The sequence below is a fragment of the Suricata suricatta genome, chromosome 11, assembly GCF_006229205.1.
Source record: "Suricata suricatta isolate VVHF042 chromosome 11, meerkat_22Aug2017_6uvM2_HiC, whole genome shotgun sequence".
Classification (NCBI taxonomy): Eukaryota; Metazoa; Chordata; class Mammalia; order Carnivora; family Herpestidae; genus Suricata; species Suricata suricatta.
The window spans coordinates 31,538,201-31,565,311 of record NC_043710.1 but is presented as its reverse complement, the minus strand read 5'-3'; the positions used below and the strand labels follow the sequence as shown (position 1 = coordinate 31,565,311).

At 35.3% G+C, this 27,111-nt stretch overlaps 1 protein-coding gene across 3 annotated transcripts in view; it reads left to right on the top strand.

Moving 5' to 3' along the window:
* Nucleotides 1-24,222, top strand: part of METTL15 (methyltransferase like 15) — a 168,786-nt gene extending 144,564 nt beyond the window's left edge. For 2 of the 3 annotated variants that reach the window (XM_029914891.1, XM_029914892.1), the window contains exon 7: nucleotides 23,004-24,222. In XM_029914891.1, the coding sequence (XP_029770751.1) occupies nucleotides 23,004-23,449 (446 nt within the window). In that variant the 3' untranslated portion in view covers nucleotides 23,450-24,222. The remainder of the gene's footprint in view (nucleotides 1-23,003) is intronic. The other variant, XM_029914893.1, reaches the window with a different exon arrangement.
* Nucleotides 24,223-27,111: the final 2,889 nt, after the last annotated feature.

The window sequence follows — 27,111 nt, the reverse complement described above, 5'->3', positions numbered from 1 at the left end:
TCCTGGGCAGCATTTATGGGTCACCATGTGTCTTATATTTCCTGTGTCTTTGTCTTTCTCTATGTTACAATCTGGGTAAGATCCTTTACTGATTTGCTAAGTCTCTTTTAAAGAGATAGCTAATCTGCTGTTTAACCCATTTGTGGAATTTTTAAATTCACTAGTCATTCCTACAAGTTACATTTTTTTTTATTTTTTTATTTTTTCAAATGTTTTTTATTTATTAATGAGAGAGAGAGAGAGAGAGAGCGAGCATGAGCAGGGGAGGGTCAGAGAGAGAGGGAGATACAGATTCTGAAGCAGACTCCAGGCTCTGAGCTAGCTGACAGCACAGAGCCCAATGCAGGGCTTGAACCCATGAACTGTGAGATCATGACCTAAGCCGAAGCCAGACGCTTAACCGACTGAGCCACCCAGGTGCCCCATATTTTTTTTAAAAAATACTCTTGCTCTTATTCTTTCATCATAGTCTCTACCAATTATTTTAGATCTTAACTTATTTTGAATATAGTGAATATAGTTATTTCATATTTTGTGCTCACTTGTTCTGTTATCTCCAGTTTTTCCTATTTATTTTGTCTGCTAATTTTATACACACATGCATACACACACACACAAACACACACACTTGTATGCATAAATCTATATAGTGTGAGCATGTCTTCAGTGGGTTTTTCATATACACACATCCTCTTTAGAAATCTTGGTTGCTTTGTTTGTTGTGATTTAATGCTTACTTCTTCCTTTTTCCCTTCCCTTTTTCCACCTAGTCTTCACCTGATAAGCAAAAAGTATGTTAATCTATTTAGGTTGCAGAAATCAAAGACACATTTAGGCAGATTTAAGTGATAAAGGATTATTATAAGCTATATATTATAATAAAAAGGAATTATTATAAGGCTATTCATGTTATTAAGAAAGACAGTTATCTTAGCTTCACAATCAGACAACTCAAGGTTGTTCATGATACTACACAATTTTGTAACTCAACAGTCGATCGTGTTGTATCCTCAACAGGAAATATCTTTGACTGCTCTAGTATATTATCATTATTTTTGTTTGGCTCTGGTCTGTGTCTAGCTCACTCTACGACTAACTTTTTTCTAGGATTACTAGTTTCTGCTCTCAGATCTTTTCTTTCTTATTTTTACTGTTTCATGGCTCCTATTTGTGTAATCTTTTACTGTGTGTTTCAGTTTTTGCTTCTGTTGCAAATTGTTTCTGTCTTTCTCCTTTTCTCATCACCCCATCTTTCTCTCTCTTTACCTGATATCAAGTTCCCTAAAGTAAAGGACTTAAATTAGACCATAGTTATCCTTAACATTTCCTTGTTTCACAGAGTTTTACACTATTTCCATTTAAAATGGCTGCCACTGAATTTACATGGTATTAGCACAGTAACTAAAGCTTAAGGACAGTTCCATTCATGTTACAGAGTCCTTCCTCCTCAGAATTATAATTACTTAATAATGCTTTAAAGAAGGAGCTGTTCTTAAAATTGGCCATGGCAAGTGGCGAGTTTTTTCTCCTTTAACATAATTCATCTACCTATGTAAACAAAATGGACCCTGTAATTTGTGTCTTTTTCAGTAATCTTTTGTTGAAAGAGTTGTTGTGTAACTGCTGTATAACAGCTCTAATATGCTATCAAAGCATGATAAAATTTATAGTTTCCCCAACTCTCCAGTGGCAGTCAAACCACTCTATTGTCCATGACCTTATTTGGAGATCCTCTCTCCCTTCTCCCCTCCCCAACTAAAGTAAGGCTACACTGAGACAACTTCTCTTCTCTCTAGAGTGTCACTTTAACATGTCATTTGATATATAGACAGACAGACATGGCTCTGGCTAGCACCACATTTCCAAGGCCCACTCCCACATTTCCAATGCTCAGTCTCCACCAGAATTTCTTTTCAATACCCCAATCTCAAAAACGTGTAATGTGGCAAATTCATAATTTTTTTCACCAAAATCATCTCTTCCTGGGTTTGTTGTTCATATGTTAATACCTAGATTCCTTTTAATTGCTGCCAGTTGGCTGGCTGACCATGGAAATCTGGCTTCTGACTCACACTACCACTTGTGACTAATAAGCCTTCTTTCACTGTTCTTGGTTCCCAGCTAACTTGATTTTTTTATACACTCTATACCTACCTGACCATGACTAACCCTAGTCCTGACCAGCTTCCACTTGTCTCTTATTCAGTGCCCAATTCTACTACTCTTTTATCTTCACTCGACTAACACAGGTATCTTTCCCTTTGTATCTTTAACACTTCCCATGGAATAGTATTCTTGCCTATTTTCTTGGAAATCTTGCAACACCATTTTTTTTCTACCCCACCTAAGGTCCAAATTTTTATTACCACTTCCTGGCCAAGTCCAGTCTCCCTAAGTCTTAATTCCTACTCTACTACTAATTGACTGTTACTTAAGTCTCTTTTTCTCTCTGGTGCCAATTTTATTTTCTCATAAAGGGAAGGTATATTAAGCCACCCAGTATCTACTGTTTTATGACACTACATCAGGCATTTTCCTGGTCTCTGGCATGGAAACTTCAAAGATAGCTTTTTCTGACACACAACCTCCCACAGTTTTCCATTGATCAGTTATTAAATTCTGCTTGATTGTGGCTTTTGGTTCAGTTCTCTTTTCCATACTTAGCACCACTAGTGTTATTTCTTGTGTAGACTATTACAAGAGCCTCCTTAGAGATTTATTCACTGTCTCCCTTTAATCCATTTATGACACATATTTAGAAGTATCTGCCCAGCCCAGACTCTCTTCCTTGAGAATTTCCCAGAATCCTACCAGTTCCTTGATACCTGATTAAGAAACAGTTAGACCTAAGCAGCCATGTTTTTACCAGGTCACCCAAGAAGCAACTGATTAGATCATATAAATTAGATACTTTTCTAAAAAATGTGAGCCACCAAACCCAGAAACTCTAATTATACGGTACTGTGAGTGTAGAATAGAGACTAGATTCAACTCTCTGTTAGTCCAGAACAAGGTGAAAATTGAAAATCATAGTTAAGAGATCTGAGAACCATGAGCAGAGTGAAGGAAATAAGTTTGCCAAAAGAACAGACATCCAGTAAATGAAGAGATGTACACACACACACACACACACACACACACACACACACATCCACACAGGTGTGGAAAGTGTGCTTGTCTGATAGGTTTCTAATTCCCTTAAAGTCTAATGGCATTTCCTATTGTTGACTTTTTGTAATCCCTACATTTCCTTTATTATTTTATCTTAGTTTGAGTGGGTTTTGCTCTATTCACTTACATCCAACCAATCTCCTAAAACATTACAGTTTTACTAATCATTTGACTTATTTGTTCAAAAACTTTCATTCACTCCTCATTGCTGATGCATTGAGTCCCAGGCTCCTAAGTTTGCCATATTTGGGTCCATCCTCTGGCCTGGGCCATAGTTTTCATGAAGGTCTCTCATCATCCTCCTATATTCTTACCTAATTATTCTGTCCTTTTCCCCCAAATATGACTTGTACTTTCCTTGCTTATATCTTTCATCATGCTGATTCCTCAACCTGGAAAAACAACAACAAATAAACAAAACAGCATTTCCACTATTTGAAGACATCTCCACTCTGGGGCACCTGGGTGGCTCAGTCAGCTAAGCGTCTGGCTTTGGCTCTGGTCATAATCTCATGGTTTGTGGGTTCGAGCCTCTCATCGGGCTCTGTGCTGACAGCTAGCTCTGAGCCTGGAGTTTGTTTCAGATTCTGTGTCTCTCCCTGATCCTCCCCGGCTCATGCTGTCTCTGTCTCTCAAAAATAAATAAAAAACAGAAAAAAAATTTTTTAAGAAAAAAGGAAAAAGAAAACATCTCCACTCTCAAGGCCCAGCATTAATGCCATTTTTCATGATTGCATCCCAGATATCCTGAGTTGGAGTCTTTGATTTAAACACTCATAGCATTTTGTCCATCTTCTTTTCCTTGTGACAATGTGGTATAGCAGGAAGAAGATAGGCTTTCAAATAAGACAGAACTGCATTCATATCCTGGTTTTGCTACTTAAGGGTTGTGTGATTTTGGGCAAGTTATTTAATATTTAAGTGCCTTTGTTGGGGGAGGGGGAGAAACAGGCAATAAGCAAATAATCCCTCAAATAAATAGAGAATTATAAATTGTGTAAATGTTATGAAAAACAGTTATGAGAAAGTATAGTAGGGGGACATAGCAGGTTAGGGGTTTTAGGGATACCTCATGAAGTTGCTTACTTTTTCAACATATTTATATATCTGCTGTTTTATCTGCTGTTTATATATCTGGTGAACATTGGTTCCATTATACTTTGTCTCCCTTACATACTTTGTGAGCTCTTCAAGAAGAGAGTGACTACATCTAATTTTTCTGAATAGCCTCACCACCCATCTCTTAGAAGATATGTTGAAGAAGTCAACAACCTGGATTAGAGAAAGCAAGAATTATTGAGTCAGGTAGATTTGAGCTGGCTGTGTCATTCCCTAGCTTTGTAAATTTGGGCATTTTCTACCTTCTTTGATTCTGTTGTTTCATCTGCAAAATATGGGTGATGATAACTACCTCACAACATTCTTGGATTACTAAATCAGACCATATATTTTAAATTCCCAAAAGAGATCCACCTCTAGTAGATAATCTATTTATTTTTCAACTTTTGTTGAATGAACACATAAAAAATGAATGAGCGAATGAGTGAGTAATGGAGTGAGTGAATGCACTTGAGTGAATAGAGCAAATACTATAAAATTATTTTACAATGAATTCACCAAGAAAGACTTTCTATACAAGCAGCAGCTGTCGTACTCTTTAAAGGGGTGGTTAAGATGTCAGCACACAGCAATGTCGCAGTCAAGGCACTGGGATCCTGAACATAGAGAAGCAATGTGAGAAAAGACTAAGACTGGGGAAAGCATCCCTTTTTTGTTGAAAATATCATTCCCTGCTGTCACTTTACCCTTCTACCTATTTTTTCTTCATCCCATTAAAGAACTCCTAGGATGGGCTGGCTGCCAATTCATTCAAGATACATCAGCATCTCATTAGCCAGGTGATAAGTTAGACCTCACACAGAAAGGTCTATGGATTTCGAAAAGAGAAAGTGGCTTGTTATTAATAGTAATATAAATTATTGAATGGAGATTTCTGTTGCCTAATTATTGTTATTTAATGAATTGTTTTAGACACAGCATACAGTGCAATGATATACAAGGCACCACCTTTTCTTGCTTTAAAAACAAGAATATTAACATTGATGTAAAATCCTCTGGAAAGCCTTAATTTAGAGTCTATGTGCTTCAGGTATTTGTCTCAGAAGTTGAAGCTGAGAAAGATAATCTAACAGGTAGGATTTGTAATCTGTTGACTGTATCTCTGTACTCTTTAGACAGAAATGGACTTTGATGACACACTCAAATCATCAAGCCAACATGCTCTAATGCTATATTGCTTACCCATTTTTTATTAGTCTTTGTTAATATTTCATCACCCTTGCATTATTTATGGGTTTATGTCACTGTATTCCATTGCGTTATTGAGTAATTAAAAAAGAAATTAACTTTGGAATTATACAAAAACCAGTATTCAAGTTTCAGCCCTGCTGTTTACTAGCTGTGTGAATTTAGACAAGTTATCTAATCACCCTTATCCTGTCTAAAATGGGGACAATGGTTCGTAACTTATAAGATTTCCATGATGATTAGAAATTAGATTTTACAACTACCTACCTTCATAGTAGGCATATGATAACCACTTGATAAAAGCTAGTCAGTACAAGGAATTTGATAGAATCTATTTTACAAATACATGTAAATATATGTAATCTCCATGGTTTTCTCTATTATAAAAGCCTTTTCATTTGTTCATAAAATATACAACATTGTTAAGAAGTTCAAGTGAAAACTTTAGAAACTTGTAACATCACTCTACCACCATAACATGATTATAATTTTATGTATTTTCTTTATCTCTTTGTCTTTATTCTCACATTTTTAGTCGAAATGATTGAATGTATATAATTTTGAAATTTGTTTACTTGATATCTTATGCTACCTTTGATGCCACTATACTGGGTATCAAGAAGAAATATTAAAGTTTATTGAATCACATCCTTATTATTAGATATTTGGCTTATATCTTAGGGTTATTATTAAACACTATAATCATTTTCTCTGCATATTTAAGAGATTTTTAGAGAGGAGAGGTGTACTTTCTTGTCTAAAATTCCCTAATGAGGTTACTGACATATATGACTTTAGCCCTTGAAAAGTTATTTTTCAAAATGGATGCACATCCAAAACCAAAAGCCTTTACTGGACATTATTCAAAGCACTGCTCCTAGACCAATTTAGTAGAATAGAACAAGCAGAAAAATAAAGGAATGGTGAGTGCAGTTCAGTAATGAATTTAGATGTGGTAGAAAAAAGGCGTTTATAATCTGTGACTTAATTAAAATTTATTTGCGATTGGCCCTTGAAGAAATTAATCATCTATTCTTCAATTCAGTCAGATGGTCTGTTAGTCTTTCAACAAGCCTGTTATGAGAAAAATTATGATAATACAGACTTCCTACTTTCTTAGGGTAACACACAATCCCTGCCTTCTGGAAGCTTATGCTTCACTGGAAGTGCTAAACATTTTTTAAAGATCATCATAATTGAGTTGAGAAGTTTTCCACTGCAGATTAAGTATGCTACAGGAGGGCAGGCCCCTTACCTCAGAGCCCAAGGATCAGTTCTGAGTATGTGCTGACCTCACAAAAAAAGAAGAGCATAGTTACATACCTTTTCTTGTTACTGTCTCCCATTAGTGGGAAGTGCAAATGTCCCAACTCAGGGGCAGTACTGTACCGCCCTGTTCAAATAAATAAAGTATCTTATTAAGCATCTTAAATATGCTCGATCCTTCTTCTGTTTTGCGTTTAGAGTATTTGGCAAACAGGCCTCAATCCCTTCTTAAAGATTCAATAATTAATTTCATACTGACCACCTAAATAAGTAAAAGGAATCATGATTCACTTTGAGATATCCCATCTATCCTCAGCTTTTTAAGACTTGGATACTATGAATTATAGTATTATACTACATTATAGTATATTATAGTATAGTATAATATTATATTACATAGTATTATAGTATATTTTATTGAAAAATAATATATGAAAAATACCAGTCCTTTTCTCCAATTCTAAACCATGTTTCTTATTTCATCTCAGGAGGTAATGTTCCTCTGTACCTTTTTTGCTCAAGCCTATAACTTGATGTTTCCCTATTGTATGAGGATTTGTAAGCCTCAACCACCCATAGTGAGATCATGTTGTCATCAGACTTAACCTGTAGGAGTTGGGGATTAGATGAGACGATGAAGAAGTTTAAAAAGAACCTCACTGAGTAAAGCCAATTTTATCCAGAACCATTCAAGTTCACAGATTTTAATTAACAGTTTGAAATTTGTAATATTACTTGAATTTCAAATGGGTGAGAATTTAACAATGTATTATAGGAGCCCAGGCAAAAGGACACGAGTTGCGTCACAGAGACTTATTAAATGTGATGGAAATTCAACAGACGAATGCCGGCAAACAGGTGCAAGAGCTGAATTAATTTTTAAACCCTACCACTCAGGGGGAATTGCAATGCATCACGCTGACAGCCACAGCACGTTGCTAATTTCATTCACAAGCTTAAAAATCTCAATACATTTGAACATGTGAATGTATTAAATTTTAAAAAGTGTAAGTAGCATAAGGGTATCCCAGAACTAAAAATGATAATTTCTCTCTGGGACTTTAAGTCATTTATCTAGCCAGAAGCATGGTGTTTTTTATGAATGAAATCTATCTTACCACTTCCCATACAAATTGTGTTCTATTATTATATGTAGTGCAGACTGTTACTAACCAAGGTTTCCTCTTACTTTTAATATGAAATCCCTTGTTAGTCAGCAGAAATCTAAGTATTCACTGATGTGGTTTCCAGCTTCTGCTGTCATGCATGAAGGGGTTCTCAGTCCGTGCTTCTGATAATGCTGAGTGGTGGTACTCCTGGAGTTAAAGATACGAAACCAAAGTAAGTGGAGGCAGAGGCTTTTTTGGTAGTATCACTAAAGGTGGTAAATGGTAAACTGAAAACTCAGCAAACGCCATTTTTACCAGGAATTTACCTACTTTGGAGTCCCTGATACAGTTGAGAGTTCAATAGAAACCCTGGATTATCTCCACATAAAACTGTACATACACCCAAATCCTACAAAGATTTCAGTACATTCAGGAATGTCCACATTTAAAATACCATTTATGGTGCATCTCGATCTTTGGAACTGAAAGAGTATGTCTTACTTAGTGGATTTTAATTTGCCACCTGCTGTGCACCAGGCCTTAGACCTGGTAGTATAAGATCTTTGGACCTTTTACAGCCTAGTAGATGTTAATACACCAATAATGTAGAATGGTAATAGTTTGTTGAAATATGTATAAAAAGGTCATTGCAAAAGCTTCCTGGAGAAGATGCCATCTTAGTGAGCATTAGGGATCAGTAGACATAAACTGTAAGAAGAGGGAGAAGGGCATTCTAGACTGAGAACAAGAGCAAGGATCACTGCCCTATCACTGCTAAAGCTGTGTATTTACAAGAAATGCAAAATAACCAAATGTATAGAAAATCTTTCATTCTTTTCTTTCAATATTTCTCAAGGAGCTTTAAAGAAAAAGTAAATGGAGCTGGGTTTAATTCCCCAAGGTTTTAGCCATCAGAACCCTTTATTTCTAATTGTATACAAGCTTTTCCCCTCATTTTGCTTAGCAAGAGAATATTAAGCACTAAGTTTTAGAACATAAAAACAACTGTAAAGGGCTCCTTTCCTAGCAGGTGAATCAGGAAAAGCCCAGTGTGCACTCCATTGGATGAGTCTAGATTCTTAATCAAAAACATGTAATCAGTACTGCCCAGAAGTCTTTTGATAATGACAGCAATTTCTCTTTTAAACCCACTATCAAGAACGCTGATGAAAAAGAGAGGCAAATGTGCAGTCTAATAACCTGAGCTAACAATATGTTATTTTCAATAGAATGGAAGGACAAAAGCCAAAGGTATTCATTACTGTTCCCAGGGTAAGAGACCAGGGCGGTTGCCGCCTTCACCAGATGTGCTGTCTTGAGACCTAACAATGCACATCTTCCCAAGGGAAAAGTGGAGAGAAAGCCAAACTCTTGCAACTTGATGCAAAGTGATTTGGGTTCTATTACAACATCTCAGTAAAAGGCTATTCAGGCTTAGAGATTCCACTCTCAATTTCTCCCCGAAATAAAACACTAGACATGGAATCAGAGCTTCTGGAAATCACTCTAAGCCATGTGATTTCATCTCCACTTCCTTAAATTCTAATCAGGAAAAAGGAGATGAGGTGGTTTGGTGAAAGTGCCGTCTTAAAACTGTTCCCTTGTTTTGAGCACACATAAAGATAAACCCAAGAACCTCCATAAGAAACTGAAAAATTAACAAGGCTATATAATGAAATGAGTTGTATGTGTTTTTTTTAAACAAAACAAAACAAAAAAACTAATGCGGTCTTCCCCGAGTGTGTTTATTGGATGCACTAGTCAGAAATGTTAGGCATCTCTTCAGGAGGAGTCAGCTTCATTCTGTATCATAGGAAGAATAGTCGTCAGGGTGGGCTTCATGTTAAAAAGACCCAGATTTCCATTTGACTTCTGTAAACTTGGAAAGAGACCTTTAACCCTCAGTTTTTCACCTTTAAATAGAAATAAGAATATCTACTTTTTCCCTTAGAATTATTATAGGGATTTAATGAAATAATTAACATGTGTGAGGAGTCACCTGGCTGGCTCAGTTGGTTAATCATCCAGCTCTTACTTTTGGCTTCAGATAATGATCTCATGAGTTCGTGAGTTTAAGCCCCCCACCAGACCCTGCACTGGCAGTGTGGCACCTGCTTGGGATTTTCTCTCTCCCTCTCTCTCTGCTCCTCCCCCACTTGCACTGTCTCTGTTTCTCTCAGAAAGTAAATAAATTTAAAAAAACTTTAGGGGCACCTGGGTGGCTCAGTCAGTTAAATGTTCAACTTCGGTTCAGGTCATGGTCTCACAGCTTGTGGGTTCAGACCCCACATTGGGCTCTGTGCTGACAGCTCAGAGCCTGGAGCCTGCTTCCAATTCTGTATCTCCATCTCTCTCTGCCCCCCCCTGCTCTTGCTCTGTCTCTCTCAAAAATAAATGTTAAAAAAATCTTAATAAGAAAAATGTGTGAGGAGTGATTAACACCAAACATACTGCTAAGTATTTTCCTACCCAAAAAACAAGTGCTATGAAATGGATAGTTATAAAATTAAAGTTTTTGTTTCAGGAAGTTTAGAAATACTAGGTAAACAAAGTTAAACAATTATCTTCAGAGCTTTACCATGCCAATGGTCTCCAAAAGAAGAATATAGCATGCTGCATTTCTCAGACTTACTTGGCAACAGACCCATTGGCATGTAGGTAGGGATTGAAGCTGCTATATAGTTCACAAGGTCACTGTCTCCAGAAGAATAGATTGGAAAATGCTGTCTTTTCAGGGGTCAAGATTCCTTTTTATTTCCCGTTTTGTTCCCTTTATAATGTGTACAATCCTTTATAGCCCTCTACAGAATATTTACGTACCATTCTTACTGGGTTTGAGTTTCTTGGGGGCAAGGACTAAATAAGATATCCTCATAAACATTTTAATTCCCAGTGTTTAGTATACTGTGCATAATAAATATTGTCTAAATGAATGGATGATGTGTTATGCAGGTTGTCCTTTCTGCATTAAAATTTTTTTTAATCTTTATTTTTGATAGAGAGAGAGTGTGTGAGTGAAGGAACTACACAGAGACACACACACACACACACACACACACACACACACACACACACATCTGAAGCAGGCTCCAGGCTCTGAGCTGTCAGCACAGAGCCTGACACGGTGCTCGAACTAATGAACTGTGAGATCATGACCTGAGCTGAAGTCAGACACTTAACCAACTGAGCCACCCAGATGCCCCACCATTTCTGCATTTTACCAAATATTGCTAATGCCAGTTTTAATTGAAACAATTTCAGTTCATGTCAGATTCCATTCAATTAATAAGTGGACTAAATAAATCAGTGTTTTGGATCTCTGAAAACAATAAGTACAGTTTAAAATGATACACAAATATATTTTGTCCTTGTGGAAATATCCTTAAGGAAGAAGATACCCTGTACAGAAAGATGCACCATGAAAACTATAGCAAAGGAATAAGACAAGAAAAGAGACCAAAAAGAAAAAAATTGTGTGCTCAAAATACCAGAATACAATTTGTGTACTTGGATGACAAGAGAAATATAGAAGTTTAATTATGGAAAATAATCTGGCCAGGTGAATATAATGCAACCCGGAAGGTATTAGGTTAATTAGTTAGGGTTTTTACACCTTTAGCATTAGTCATTAAATAGTCAAGGGCAAACAGGTTAATTTTAGGGGCGCCTGGTGGCTCAGTTGGTTAAACGTCTGACTTTGGCTCAGGTCTTGATCTCACAGTTTGTGGGTCCAGGCCCTGTGTCAGGCTCTGTCCTGACAGCTCAGAGCCTGTAGCCTGCTTCAGGTTCTGTGTCTCCCTCCCTGTCCCTCCTCCACTCATGCTCTGTTTCTTTGTGTCTCTCAAAAAAATGAATAAATGTTAAAAAAAATTTTAATGTAGTATATGATCAAAGTGTTACTTCACATGAGTAAGGAATTAATTTACCAAATAATGGATCCGTTGTCTGTGTAATTTTCAAAAAATGAAGTTAGATTCCTGCCTCATACCATACTAAAATCAAATCTTCTGTAGGTTAAATATTTAAATATGGGAAATAAAACTAGAAATATACCAGAAAGCATAGAGTTGATTATAACTGTATAATTTGATATGAGGAAAGCCTTCTTAAACTTGATAAAATCTAAAAGATATGGAAAAAAGTCTATATATTGTTTTAATGTCTGTATGGCAGAAAAACTCCACAAAGTAAAAAGATAGTCACAACCCAGGAAACATATCTGCAACAATATGTGAGAGAAAAGGATTAATATCTTTATTTTATAAATAACTCTCCTGTCAATAAAAAAAAAAGGCAATATCAGAATAACATGGGTGAAAGGTTTGCTCAGTCAACTCATAGCTGAAAGCAAATGGCCATTAGATTTGACAGGATGCCTAATTCTACTAATTGCCAAAGAAATGCAAATTAAAACAACTATTAACTATCATTTTCTCAGCATATTAGGCTAATTATGGTTTAAAAGAGTGCTGGTTTTAGTAATAGTGAAGATATGGGGAGATGGACTCACTTGATATTGATGGACATAAATTGGTACAGTCTATTGAGAGTAAATTTAGAAGCATTGATCCAAGTTTAAGTGGGTTTAAATAGCCTTTGACCTAAAAATTCTAATCCTATAGACTACTATCATAGGCTCAAATAGTTACAAATATTCTTTCCCCACAATGTGACTGTCTTTTTACTTTGTGGAGTTTTCTACCATGCAGACATTTAAAATGTGTAATTCACATGTTTATTGCAGCATTTTTGTGATAGCAAAAAATAGAGAACATCTTAAATGGTACCGCTGCGATGGCAACATGAGCTCCACCAGCGTGGAGACTGCCTCTGTCTTAACTACCACTGTGTTCTGTTACTGTGCTTCACACGACACGCATTTGTTAAATGAACAAACAAGATGAATGATATTGCATCTCTAAAACTGAAATTATTTTTTAAAGTAAGATACGTAAACAAAGAAAGTTGCAGATTATTGTGCAAATCATTTCCTTTTACAAATATATTTATATGCATAGATACATTTACATGCACAATGTCATATGTGTTTATCAAGACAAAAGTTAAAAGTATACCTCTTCATTGCTTCCTGGGGTGGGATTTAATGTGTAATGACGTTAATGATTTACTTCATATACAATGATATTTCTTTTTGTTTGCTTTTTTTAAAACAATGATTATAACTTTAGAGTACAAATGAAATAATTCTTTAAATTCACCAACTCTTCTTGGTGCAAAGAATTTATGGCAGTGAACAAACAGTTCTCTGTTTTCGCAGAGTACATAATCTAGTGGAGGAAGACAGGTGGTAAATAAATGAATATTTGTTCCTGATAACATATTATGAAAAAATTAAACAATGTAAGGGACTTAGTGACAGGATACTACTTTTCATAACTGTGGTCAAAGCCATCTAATTCTGTGATATTTAAGAATAGAAGTGAATGAAGTAAGTCATCTAGGTATGTGAGGAAAGATATTCTAGGTACAGGTCAAAGGTCCCAGGAAGGAAAATGCCATGGTTCAGTTAAGAGTACAGAGCTCAAGGTTAGGAAGGTGAAGTCAAAGAAATGGGAGTGGTAGGAAGCAGTGGTCACACATGACACAGACACACTTCACAGTCAGAACTTCAGTTTTTCTTTATTTTTAAAAATCTTTTCTTTTTTTGAGAGAGAGCACAAGCAGGGGAGAAGGGAAGAGGGAACCAGAAAGTGAGCATAATTAGGGGAGAGGGGCTAAGGAGGAGAGAGAGAGAGAGAGAGAGAGAGAGAGAGAGAGAGAGAGAGAGAGAGAGATTGAGAGAGAATGAATCTTAAGCAAGCTTCATGCTCAGCGCAGAGCCTGACACAGGGCTGGATCTCAGGACTCTTAAGATCATGACCTGAGCCAAAATCAGGCGTCTGCGGCTTAACCACCTGAGCCAGTCAGGCGGCCCTTCAGTTTATAATCATGTGATAGGAAGACATTAAAGGTGTTGAAAAGTGTAATCACATGATATAATTTTTATATGAGAAGGAGTGGTCTGAGATTAAGATTCTCTTCCTCTGCCCCTCTCCCTCACTGTATACTTTCCTTCTCTCTTTCTCTTTCTGTCTTTCTCTCTCAGTCTCTCTTTTTCTTATTCCCTCCCTCCCTCTCCCCCCCACACTCCAGAAAGGGAGGGATTGATCTGGTGGCTGTGTGGAAAAGATGATAATGGCTTCGACTAGGGTGATAGAAGCAGAACTGGTGAGAAATGGTGGGGTTCTGGGTACAATTAGGATATAGAGCTTTCAAAAATTGCAGATATGAGAGAAAGGAAAGAGTAACAACATGAGACTATCAGGAACTTTAAAAATCCTGCAACAACAAACTTGACTTGGAATGTTAGAAGGGAGTGCCTCTAATGAGGCAGAACTCTTAACAGTTTTCTTGAACAGCTAGAGTCAATCTTGTATGTCAGAAATTTCCCCAACATTACTGTGAGAGAGGTAAGTACCAAATAATGTAAAGTTGAATTGAAATTACAACTTGTTACTGCACCGTAGATTTAATATACATTTACTTTTGCTGTACATTTTTAAAAGTGTACTTAACTTGAAACCGCCTTGCTGTTAAATGTATATTAGCCTTTAATTCCCTTTTGTAATCAGATTTACTAGCATAATTTTGCTATTATAAAGTATTAGAGGGTTATAAAAAACATCAGAACATGAAAAAAAAAAGTATTAGGAGGAAAGAAGTTCTGCTATTTTGAAGAATTGAGAAAATTCATGGTTTGGGATTTCATAGGTGTTAAGTGAAATAAAAGCTTGCAGAAAATCTCAACAGTATTGTACACTAAATCTTTGTGGAAAAGAAACTTAGGTTTGATATCATTGAAGATCATTCTCATGTCTTATTCTGCAAAAGAAATATGCAAAACATTCACCTTGCACATTGGTTCATTTCAGTTAATAAAGGCTTGCAAGTTTGCATTTCCTGAGGTTAAAATTATTTGCAGGTGCTCTGTTGCATGTGCAAATAATTGATTCATTAAGAACATTTCCAGCCATTATCAAATATCATTAAATACATAAGAATAATTATATTGAGATAATGAAATCACTAGCAAATTTGAGAGTTCAGTTGTCCCTTTAAAATCATAATTTGATACCCACATTCACATTTGGCCAAAAAGTAGGACATTTTATGACATTATTTGAAAATTCAGTTTTTAATATTTTCTGTGACTAAAAATATGCTCTTCATTTAGTCATTCATTTATATGACTGAATATTATACTCTTTGCTTGTCCATTTTTTTTCCATTCATTATCGATTCATTATCTTTTCAACAAACATTGAATGTTTACTACAGTAGTTCTTAATCTTGACTGCAGTCAAAATCCTCTGTGAAGCTTTTTAAAAGTAGTGATTCGTGTGTAATAAGCCCCTGAAACGGATTCCATGGGTCTAGACTAGGGCCAGGCATCTTTTTCTTTCAAAGGCTCCACAGGTGACTGATGTAAAGTCAAGGTTAAGAATCTCAAGCATCTCAGGGGTGCCTCGGTGGCTCAGTTGGTTGAGCTTCTGGCTTTGGCTCAGGTCATGACCATGGGTTCGTGGGTTCGAGCCCCACATCAAACTCTGCTGACAGCTAGCTCAGAGCCTGGAGCCTATCTTCAGATTCTGTGTCTCCCTCTCTCTGACCCTCCCTGCTCACGCTGTCTCTCTCTCTCAAGAATAAACATTAAAAAATAAAAAATAAAAGGAATCACAAGTTTCTCCGTTAAGTATGAGGAATATGAAGAATGTACATGAAATAGCTTCTATTCAGAGTCAGGGTACTGAGACACTAGTAATCACAGTAGTGTGTGACAAATGCTCTACTAAGGGTAGGCATGCCTCTGCCCACTTAGAACTCATACGCTTGGCCTGGTGTAACCAAGTCCATTGATGGAGTAGAAGACAAAAAAGAGATTTTTCTCTGAGCAAAGCAAATGACCAAAATTGTGATTGAGTCCATATTTTCTGTCTTACCCACTGTATGCCTTAATCAAATGAATTAGCTATATAAGATTTATGACTAAGCTCAGGATATGGAAGAGCAGAGAGGCCTGTTTCTATTTCTGATAACAGGATATGAGAGAAGAGAAGGAGCTGGAAGAAGGAAGAAGGGTTGCAAACCAATGAGTTCCTCAAGGGCAAGAACCAGGTCTCATTTTAATATATATTTTTTTCCTTTGGCCTAATTTAGAGCCCAGCAGGTGTTCCCACATAGTCTCTGCTTACCTGAAAGAACTCTGGCTCTTGCTCCCTGGCCAGTGACTTTCATCCATTTTTGCTACCTTACAGGCATAGGACATTTACTGATTGTCTTTAAACTTGCTAATTCAGACCAAAAAAAAAAAATCTCCCTTAATCCTTGATAGTAGGATTGTCTTTTCTTCTTGTTTATCTGAACCATTGCCAGTTAATGTTTTGGTTTTATTATTTTAATTTCCAATACCATATGCTGTTTAAATTGGTTTTTTTCTTTTTAACTTCATTTTATACAGTCTGCATCATCAGCCTTCCTTCCTATAAATGATGGAACAGGAGTGCCAGTTTATAAAGGAAGGGTAGCCCTAGAAATTGAACTTCTCTAAAATAAGGCAGCATATGTCCTTTTGATTCCCAGAGCAGCACCAAAAAGCTCCAGAGAACACATCATTGCCCATTGCAGTTCTTTATCTTCCCGTGAAGATGGGGCTGGAGGAATTGATAGGACCATCCCTGGAAATCCTGCCCAGGAAACCCATTGCACATAGTCCAGATTAGGATTTTCTAAACAAAATAAGAAAGCCCCAGAAGGAAGGCTTTTCATGGATTGGAGTTTTCCTATTATCTTTAAGACCATTCCCAAGTAAAATGAAAGTTCTTATTTTCTTTCTCCATTATATGACATTGGGAAGGCCTAATTAGACCTTATAAAGAAGACTTGTCTGGGGCACCAGGGTGGCTCAGTTGGTTGAGCATTCGACTTCAGCTCTGGTCATGATCTCACCGTTTGTGGGTTCGAGCCCCGCGTCGGGCTCTGTGCTGACTCCTAGCTCAGAGCCTAAAGCCTGCTTCCGATTCTGTGTCTCTTTCTCCCTCTGCCCTTCCCCTGTTCACACTCTGTCTGTCTCTCAAAAATAAATTTAAAAAATGTAAAAAAAAAAATTTAAAAAAAGGAAGACTTGTCTGATCACAGTGATGTTAATTTTTCAACTGCAGATTCATATGCAGTATGCATGTTTAATGTAAACATTAATTATATAAACAGGTTTTATAATATAAAATATGAATAAATTCTCACTTTAAGTGAAATACTTTGAAATAAAAACAGATCCCTTCATTTAAAATAATGAGTCAGGGATCTGCTAATTTCACAGCTAGCTGGCTAAGTGAATTATAAATGATAATTCTGCCATGGGAAGGTACCACTTCAGCTTGTAAACAGAAATGCCTACCATAGTTTCTTATGTCAAATGAGCCAATGCTGTTAAACAACAGCATTGTTAAACATATTAGAATTTGCATGGTGATTTCAGATACTATTTTATTTTAACATTTTCTATTTTATTAGGTTTTTTTTAAATACATTCGTTGACAATAGCAAGCAAATATCTTTAAACTGTTTGCCCTTATGTTATTTCATCAAATTAGTCAACATACAGCCGTCTGGTTAATTCATTGCTGTTAGAACCACATCCTCAAATATATATATCTTTGAAATGTTATAAGATACCAGGAAAGCTAGGGGATTACCCTTTTGAGCCATCCTTTTAATTTCTACAAAATATTAGAGATAATGCTAAGAAAAAACATTTTGAAAGCTTTAAAATAAATTTATATATATTTATATTAAACTATCTGTTGCTCCATGGATGTTACCCTCCTATTTTACATCAAAATACTGTTATCCTCCTATTTTACATCAAAATACATGTAAATTACAATGTATTTTATGTTACATTTCTTCTTTGAGAAAATTAGTGTTGAATTATGCAAGGTTTGAATCATGCAGGTCTTTTGGAATATACCCTTCCTAAAGCATCCTCTAAACTCCAGCTCTAAAATATAAAGAGTTGCATATTTGTTCAGAACTTCAAATGTTTTAAAACACATTTCCCGGTGACCAAAATTCTTTCTGTGGAAAATGGAGAGATTGAATAGCAAATAGAAAAGAATTGATATCCCTCTTCAGCTTTGACTTTGGTATTTTGTTTCTGAGAGACCTGCTTGTTAGAAGATAAATTTCCTAACACCTAACATCTAGTTTTTCATCCAAGTAGTTTTTGTAGAGGAAAGAGTAAACCCATAACACTGATTTGGTTAACTATAGACAGCCAGGTTTTCACTTCCCTGGAACAAGAAAGATATTATTTCTTTCATTCTCTGAGCCAGTTCCCCAAGAAGCTTAATCAGGTGTATCTTAATGTACTACTGGACCTGCACGTTTCCAAAATGTGACTCAAGGTACCAGCCTGGTATAACTGACTTTGCTGTTAGAACCAGGCCAAGGAAACTCGAGTGCCAGCCATTCTCTCAGGTCTTCATCCATAGGACATCTGGACTTGGAAGGGTTACATCTCCATGGGATAATATTCTCTAGGAACAAAAATTTTAAGTCATGATTAACCAAATAAAAACTTAAATAGAAAATTCCTGTATAAATTTATTTAACATTATACCTCAGTATAATTTGTATGCCAATGGAGTGGGGGATAAGTAAAATTATATTTATTGATGTATTAAATCAGTACTTTTTGTTTATCCCTATTCTTGAAAGTTAGATGGGGCTTGTCTCTTCTGATGTGCATATTTTAAATTGTATTTACTATCATACATACACGCATCATTTTGTAACTTTTTTTTACATACCTTAGATACAAATCCCTTATCAGTTATATGGTTTGCAGTTTTCCCCCATTCTTTTGGTTGTCTTTTCATTTTCTTGAATGTGCCCTTCCAAGAACTTTTTTTTTTAAGTTTGTTTGTTTGTTTATTTATTTTGAGTGAGAGAGAGTACAAGCACGGGAGGAGCCAAGAGAGAGTGAGAGGCAGACAATCCCAAGCAGGCTCCACATTGTCAATGGAGAGCCTGATGTGCGGTTCAAACACATGAACCCTAAGATCATAACCTGAACCAAATTTCAGAGTCAGATGCTTAACTGACTGAGCCATCCACATGCCCCTGAAGAACAAAATTTTTAATTTTGATGAAGTACAATTTTCTTTTGTTGCTTGTCATTTGTGTATCATATCTAAGAACTATGTGCCGAGTTCAGTCATTAATATTTATCCCTGTTTTTCTTCTAAGAATTTTATAGTCCTGCTCTTAGATTGATGTCTTTGATCCATTTTGAGTTAATTTTTCTATATATTGTAAGGGTCTAACTCCAGTTTTTCGTATATGACTATCCAGTTGCCCCAACACTATTTGTTCCATACACCATTCTTTCTCTATTGAATGTCTTTGGCACTCTTGTCAAAAATCACTTGCTCATAGATGTAAGGCTTTATTTCTAGACTTTCAGTTCTATTCCTTTGATGTCTATGTCTGTTGTTATACCAGCACCACACTGTCTCAGTTACCGTTGCTTTTCAGAAAGTTTTGAAATCCATAAAGTGTGAGTCTTCCTTCATTCTCTCTATTTTCCATCTTCTCATCCCCACCCCTGGATCACTTTCGCTGTTCTGGGTCTCTTACAATTCCATGTGAATTTTAGAATTAGCTTGTCAGTTTATATAAAAGAGTCAGCTAGGATGTGATAGATATTGCATTGAATCTTAAACCAATTTGGAGGAGTGTTGCCATATTGAACAATTTTTTAAAATATTGTTTGTAGCTCTCATAAGTTTTACATTTTTTTTGTTAATGTTATTCCTAAGTATTTGATTCTTTTTGATGCTATTATGATCTGAATTTTTAAATTTCATTTTTGGATTGTTATTAAGTGTAGAAACATAACTGATTTGCACATGTTAATTTTATATACTGCTGCTTTGCTAAATCCATTTGTTAGTTCTCACAAGGTGTGATGTGTGTAATCTTTATTGTTGTCTACATATAAGATCCTGTCCTCTGTAAATAGAGATAATTTTACTTCTTCCTTTGCAATCTGGATGCTTTGTATTTTTTTTTTTCTGGTCTGATTCCTTGATTCTATATTGAATAGAAGTGGTAAAAATGGGTATCCTTGTCTTATTCATGATCTTTGAAGAAAAGTTTTCAGTCTTTCACCATTAAGTATAATGTTAGCTCTGGGTTCTCATATATGTGATGCATTATGTTGAGGTATTTCCTTCTATTCCTAGTTCTTGAGTGTTTTTTATTTAAACATTTTTTAATGCTTTTATTTATTTTTGAGAGACAGCACAAGCATGGGAGGGCCAGAGAGAGAGGGAGACACAGAATCCGAAACAGGCTCCAGGCTCTGAACTAGCTGTCAGCACAGAGCCCGACATGGGGCTCAAACCCATGAACGTGAAATCGTGACCTGAGCTGAAGCCAGACGCTCAACCGACTGAGCCACCCAGGCGCCCCTTGAGTGTTTTTAACATGGAAGGGTATTGAATTTCTTTAGATGCTTTTTCTGAATCAATTGAAAAGATCGTGTGGGGTTTTTTCCTTTATTCCATCAATGTGATATATTACATAGATCAATTTTCATGGTTTGAGCTATCTTTGGTCATGACCATGCGGCTTGGTCATGGCATAGAATTCTTTTAATACAGTGCTGAATTCAGTTCGCTACTATTTTGTTGAGGATTTTAATGTTTATATTCTTAAGAGATATTGATCTGTAATTTTCTTGTGATGCCTTTGGTTTTAGTTTCATATTAATACTGACCTTATAAAGTAATTTGAGAAGTGTTCTCATTTCGTCAATTTTTTTGGAAGCACTTGTGAACTATTGCTACAATTCTTTGAATGTTTAGCACAATTCAGCCATCTGGGCTTGGACATTTCTTTGTGAGTTGCTTTTGATTACCAATTTAATTCTTTCACATGTAATAGTTCTGTTCAGATTATCTATTTCTTTCTGGGGTCAATTTCAGTACTTTATTGTTTTCTAGGAATTAGCAGTTCTAGTGGATATATAGTGGTATTTCATTGTGGTTTTAATGTGCATTTTATGACTAATAATGATGAATGTCTTTACATATATTTACTGACTTTTTGTGTATCTTTTGTGAAGTGTTTGTCCGAATTTTTGCCCCTTTTTTCAAATAGGTGGTGTGGTTTCTATTAAGTTGTGAGGTTTCCTTATATATTCTGTGTAAGAGAGTTTTGTCAGATAGATATTTCATGTTTAGTGTTTACTCTTAGGTCTATTATCTATTTTGTATTAGCTTTTGTGTACAGTGTGTAGTAGAGTTGAAGTTCATCGTCTTTTGTACAGATAATCTCTTTCATTGAAATTTTAAGAACTATGTTATTTGGTGCATATGCACTTATCTTCCTTCTGTATCAACAATAGGAAATGTTCCCCTTCCTTCTATATCAACAATAGGAAATGTTCCCCTAGGAATTCTACTTTTTAAAAACTTCTTTTTTCTATTATTGTTGTTATTACTATTATTATTATATTATTATGTAATAATATATAATGACCTCTCTTTTTTGTGCATCTGTCTACATAGCATATCTTTTTACAACGTATTCCTTACTTTTACCTTTATTTGTTTTTATATTTAAAGTACATTTCTGTAGACAATGTATAGTTAGGCCTCACTATTTTTCAGTTAGATGACCTCTGCATTTATAGTAGGATGTTGAGTACATTTATACTGTATGTAATTTTTGATATATTTGGTTTCATTGTCTTCCATTTTACTATTTGTCTTCTCTTTGTCTCATTTTTGTTTTGTTCTCTTCTGTCTTCTTTTGTTAAACAATTTTTGTGTACTATTTTTATTCTCTGTTAGCTTATTAGCTTTATTTCTTGGCATTATTTTTATTAATTGCTCTAGGGACTGCAATATGCAACTTTAACTTTCATCAAAACATGTGAATCTTGCAAAAGTATAGTTTCATTTACCCGCCTCTAATCCTTTGTACTATTGCCTATCATATACAAGATATATCTATATTATATCTATACTAAAATACATATAAATGTTAAAATATTGTTATAATTTCAAATAAAGAGTCCTGTCTTTTAAAGAAATTAAGAAAAGAATTAATATATAAAGATATATTTATAATCTCTTTTTTTCTGTATATGCAAATTATTATGTGGTGTCATTTTACTTCAACATGAAGTATTTCCCTCAGCATTTCTTGAATGTAGACATGTTAGCAATGAATGCTCTCATTTTTTATTCATTTAAAAATGTCTTTGAACTTTAATTCTGAAGAATACTTTTAGATAGCCCTCTTGGAAGACAGATGTGTTTTCCTTAACAATTTGAATATTATTTTAGTACTTTAAAGCTTCCATTATTCTAATGAGAAAATAACTACTAATCATATTTTTGTTCTCCTTTATGTAATGTATTTCTTTGTTGTATTCAAGATTTTTCTGATTATCTTTAGCTTGTAGTAGTGTGATTATGATGTGCCTAGATGTAGTTTTCATTTGCTCATTCTATTTAGGGTTCACTGAACTTCTTGTATCAGTGAATTAATGTCTTTCACCCAAGTTGGGAAGTTTTATTAATCATTTTTCTTTTTTTTTATTTTTTAAAAAAAATATTTATTTTTGAGAGACAGAGACAACATGAGCTGGGGAAGGGCAGAAAGAGAGGGACACACAGAATCCGAAGCAGGCTCCAGGGTCTGAGCAGCCAGCACAGAGCCTGATGCGGAGTTGGAATCCATGAACTGTGAGATCATGACCTGAGCCAAAGTCAGACACTCAACTGACTGAGCCACCCAGGCGCCCCAATCATTATTTTTTCAAAAATTTGTCTGCCTCTATTATGCTCCTTATTTGATTCCTGTTATTCTTATGAGTTATGAAAGCTGTTACTTACACAATAGTTTCAATCTGTGTAGAATGCTTAAAAATGGCAAAGTATGGATGAAATGCCACAATTTTCTAAAGAAACTCAGTTCCTTAAATATATGCACACACAACACAACCCAGTAGACTTAGAGTGGAAAGTATTAATTTTTTCTCTCCTTTTTTCCTGTTTTTACAAAAATTTTTTATAGGTGCATTTCCTCCATCTGCTATTTTTGCACGAAAAGACATGCTACAACGATCTACCCATATTGCTACCAAGACTTTCCAAGCTATTCGAATATTTGTGAACAATGAGCTCAATGAACTTTACATAGGACTGAAGACAGCTCAGAAGTTTCTGAGACCTGGTGGTCGCCTTGTTGCCCTCTCCTTCCATTCACTAGAGGATCGCATTGTCAAACGATTCTTGCTTGGGATAAGCATGACAGAAAGGTTTAACCTAAGTGCTAGACAGAAGGTGATACAAGCATCACACTTAGGTTCAGGTCATGAAAACAATGCAGGAGACTCTATAAGCAGAGCCCCTTTAATGTGGGAATTGATACACAGGAAAGTACTTACTCCAGAAGATCAGGATGTACAGGATAACCCCAGAGCACGCTCAGCCAAGCTTAGAGCAGCCATCAAATTATGATACAGTTTTCATCATGTGGTCCTTTAAGTTTTCCCTCACAGTTTGTTTCTTTATGTGATCTTCCTGAATAGCTTAGTATAAGGAAGTATGGGATATATAGAGAAACAGATGTACCATATCTTTGTAGAAATTGAGGGTATTTACCATTTTTTTCTTAAAAAGAAAATATCAGAAATACTAGCATGACTCAAGGAACAGTAGCATCTCAAAACTGGAAAAATATCTCTGAGTGTTATATTTGACTTTTGAAATGTAGTCCTTTCTCTAATGATGGACATTTTTAAAGTGAAGAATACTATGTGTATTTATTTAACTATAAGCACTCAAACTGTCCAAAGATAGAGATTATAATTGTATCTGTATTTGCTAAGTTTTGAATTTAGATATTCAGATATGCAGCAGACTTTCTGTGGATCAAGTAATAAGTAATAATAAATAATAAGTAAATATCATTAAAGAAATTTTCATTTCTATTTAGGAATAATTAATTAGTAAGTACTATAGCCTTCTCAAACATAGGTATTATGTAAATTTAAATTTTCAAGTATTATTTTTAAAATGAATTGTACTGATGTCACTTTTGAACCTGTAGCGCTCATTGGTTTAAAGGGATTTTACAATATGATATACACTACATATTATGTGTTGCAAAGTAAAAATGGAGAATTGTTCTAATAGCCCTCACATAAAACCTATATTTTCAGTCAAGTATATTTATTTTAATAATATCCCAGAATGCCTTTGACAAATAATAAATTCTGTCATCATTTGAATCCTGCATTTTTTAATTAAGCTATTCAAAATAATTCAACCAAGTCTACTGCAATAGAAAAGTATAGGATATATTAAAGATATTAAAATGAATGTGCCCTTTAATTAATGTTTGTACCTACCCAACAGTAACTGTAATAGTAAAATGTTTTTTCAGGCAACATTTACTTGGTAGGGGATTCTTAATGAACTTGATTCATAATTCACATATCAACTTTTTATATGTAAATAGTCATTTCTAATTTTTTAGTTATTCAGCAAGTACTGAACTAGGCAGAGAAACAAAGATGAGTAAAATACACATATGACATAGTATCTGTCCTGTGGAGTTTAGAGTCTAGTGGGGAAGAGTGATGGCAGTTAAATAATCACAAAGGTCAATGTGAAATTAACACCGTGGTAAAAGCTACGAAGCAGCAGTACAGGGATAAGAACGTCTAGTAAGGGTTTCATTTACTGAAGGAAGCGGGGTCTGACAATGTGACTTGAATTATGACTTGAAGGATGAATGAGAGATATAATTAGTCAAAGGGTACATTGGCATGTTGATTTAAGATGTATATAAATTATTGCTTTCTTAAGTAGTTGTCCCAGAAATCATATTTATACTATTAATATGCTTAGTAAACTATTCCAATATAGGAAAAATTTATTCTCTCAACTATTATGACATTCTGAATAAAATATTAACATAACTATGGGCAAAAGATAAGAATTAAATACTTTAATTCACCTTAGCGTTTATCTACTTCTGTAATATTTAACTTTTGTTCTCAAGCTTGTTTGCCACTTTTACTTTATTTTTTTATTTTACTTACTTACTTTGAGAGAGAGAGAGCACAAACAAGGTAGGGGCAGAGAGAAGGAAAGACAGAATCCCAAGAAAGCTCTGCATCATTAGCATAAAGCCTGATGCAAGGCTTGAACTCAAGACCTGTGAGATCATGACCTGTGCCAAAATCAAGAGTTGGATGCTTAATGGACTGCACCACCCAGGTGCCCTGCAACTTTTACTTTATAGGCTGTATTCAGATCTGAGCGATTCTGCAGTGAAAGTAATTCTGATTATGCAGAATTAGAAAATATCCCTGGGAGCTACGTCCTCAAACTAAAACGAAATGAATTCACCTAAGTTAGTCCACTGATCTTTTCTGGGGGAAAAAAAAAAAAAAAAGGTTTAAGTTTCTCTTTGCATGTAATATTTGTGAATGAGAAAGATTCCAAAAGGTGAATTCCCGTGTATGTATCTGATTAGAAAATAAGAGATCACACTCATAGATAACAATGATCCACTTATTCATTAGTCATGTTTGGATCCTGTATAGTATGGGGATTTTTTTTCTTTAATGTTAATGGAAAGTGACTGCACTGAGTTGAATAGTGTTTCCTCTCTAAAATTCATGTCCTTCTCAGAACATCAGAATATGACCTTATTTGGCACCATAGTCACTACAGATGTAAGTACTTAAGCTGAAGTCATACTGGAGCAGAGCAGGCCCTTAATCCAATATGTCTGCTGTCTAAGAAGAGAAGAAAGCCAGAGACACAGGGAAGAATGTCACATGAAGATAAAAGCAGAGATCAGAATGGTGCATCTACCAGACAGAAGACACCAAGGATTGCTGGCAACCCTGAGAACCTAGGAGAGAAGCATGGAAGACATTCTCCATCAGTCTGAAGTAGAACTTTGCAAACACCTTTATTTCAGACCGTCAGATTCCAGAACTATGAGAGAATAGTTTCTGTTGTTCAGAGCCACCCAATGTGTGGTAATTTGTTATACAGCCCTGGGACACTAATACCATGATAGAAAAAAGTCTTGAATGTGCATGAAAGAAATCCTTTCTTCATTAAACACAAAATTAGTTTCAAATGTTGTAGTGTAAAAATAATTATTTTCTGTAATTAGGCTGTTTGCCACAGTCATTCTTGCCTCCTTCTTAGAATGCTGTAGAATGTATAATAAAATGCATGAATGAGTTTTAAATGGTTAAAGCTGGACAGTGTTTTTGTGAAACCCAAACAATACATACAGGAAATAAACACTGATTATAAAAATGAATGTGTATTTCTTTTCTATTAAAATATAATGAATATAAAACAAGCAAGTGTCTTACATTTCTGAATCTCTTATTGACTGCTTTCTACTAATCATTTTAATATAGCATCAGTACCACTGTGTAATACATCAGTTCTTAAGAGGTTTTAGGCCATTGCTTATTAAAAATTAAATTTAATAACTGCATAGAATTTTTAGTTGGTATCTCTATTTTGTATATTTTGTTTTAAAAACTCCATATTAGTTACTATATAATCTATATATTTATATAATATATATAATATGTATATATTTCTGTCTGTGGTATAATATTTCTGTATATATGTATGTAATATATATCATTATAATATCTATAATATATACTATATAATCTCTAGGGTCTTATGAGAGACATGAGTTTTATCTATATCTTTTCTGTTTCATATAATATATGATTTTTTTCAATATTTTATTGTCAAGTTGTTTTCCATACAACACCCAATGCTCTTCCCCACAAGTGCCCTCCACCATCACCACCACCCCTTTTCCCCCCTCCCCCTTCCCCCTCAACTCTCAGTTCATTTTCAGCATTCAATAGTCTCTCAAGTTTTGCATCCCTCTCTCTCCCCAACTCTCTCTCCCTCCTCTGCTCCCCCTGGTTCTCCACCAGGTCTCTCATGTTTTCCTGCTAGACCTATGAGTGCAAACATATGGTTTCTGTCCTTCTCTGCCTGGCTTACTTCGCTCAGCATGACACCCTCAAGGTCCATCCACTTTCCTACAAATAGCCATATGTCATTCCCTCTCATTGCCATGTAGTACTCCATCGTGAATATATACCACATCTTCCTGA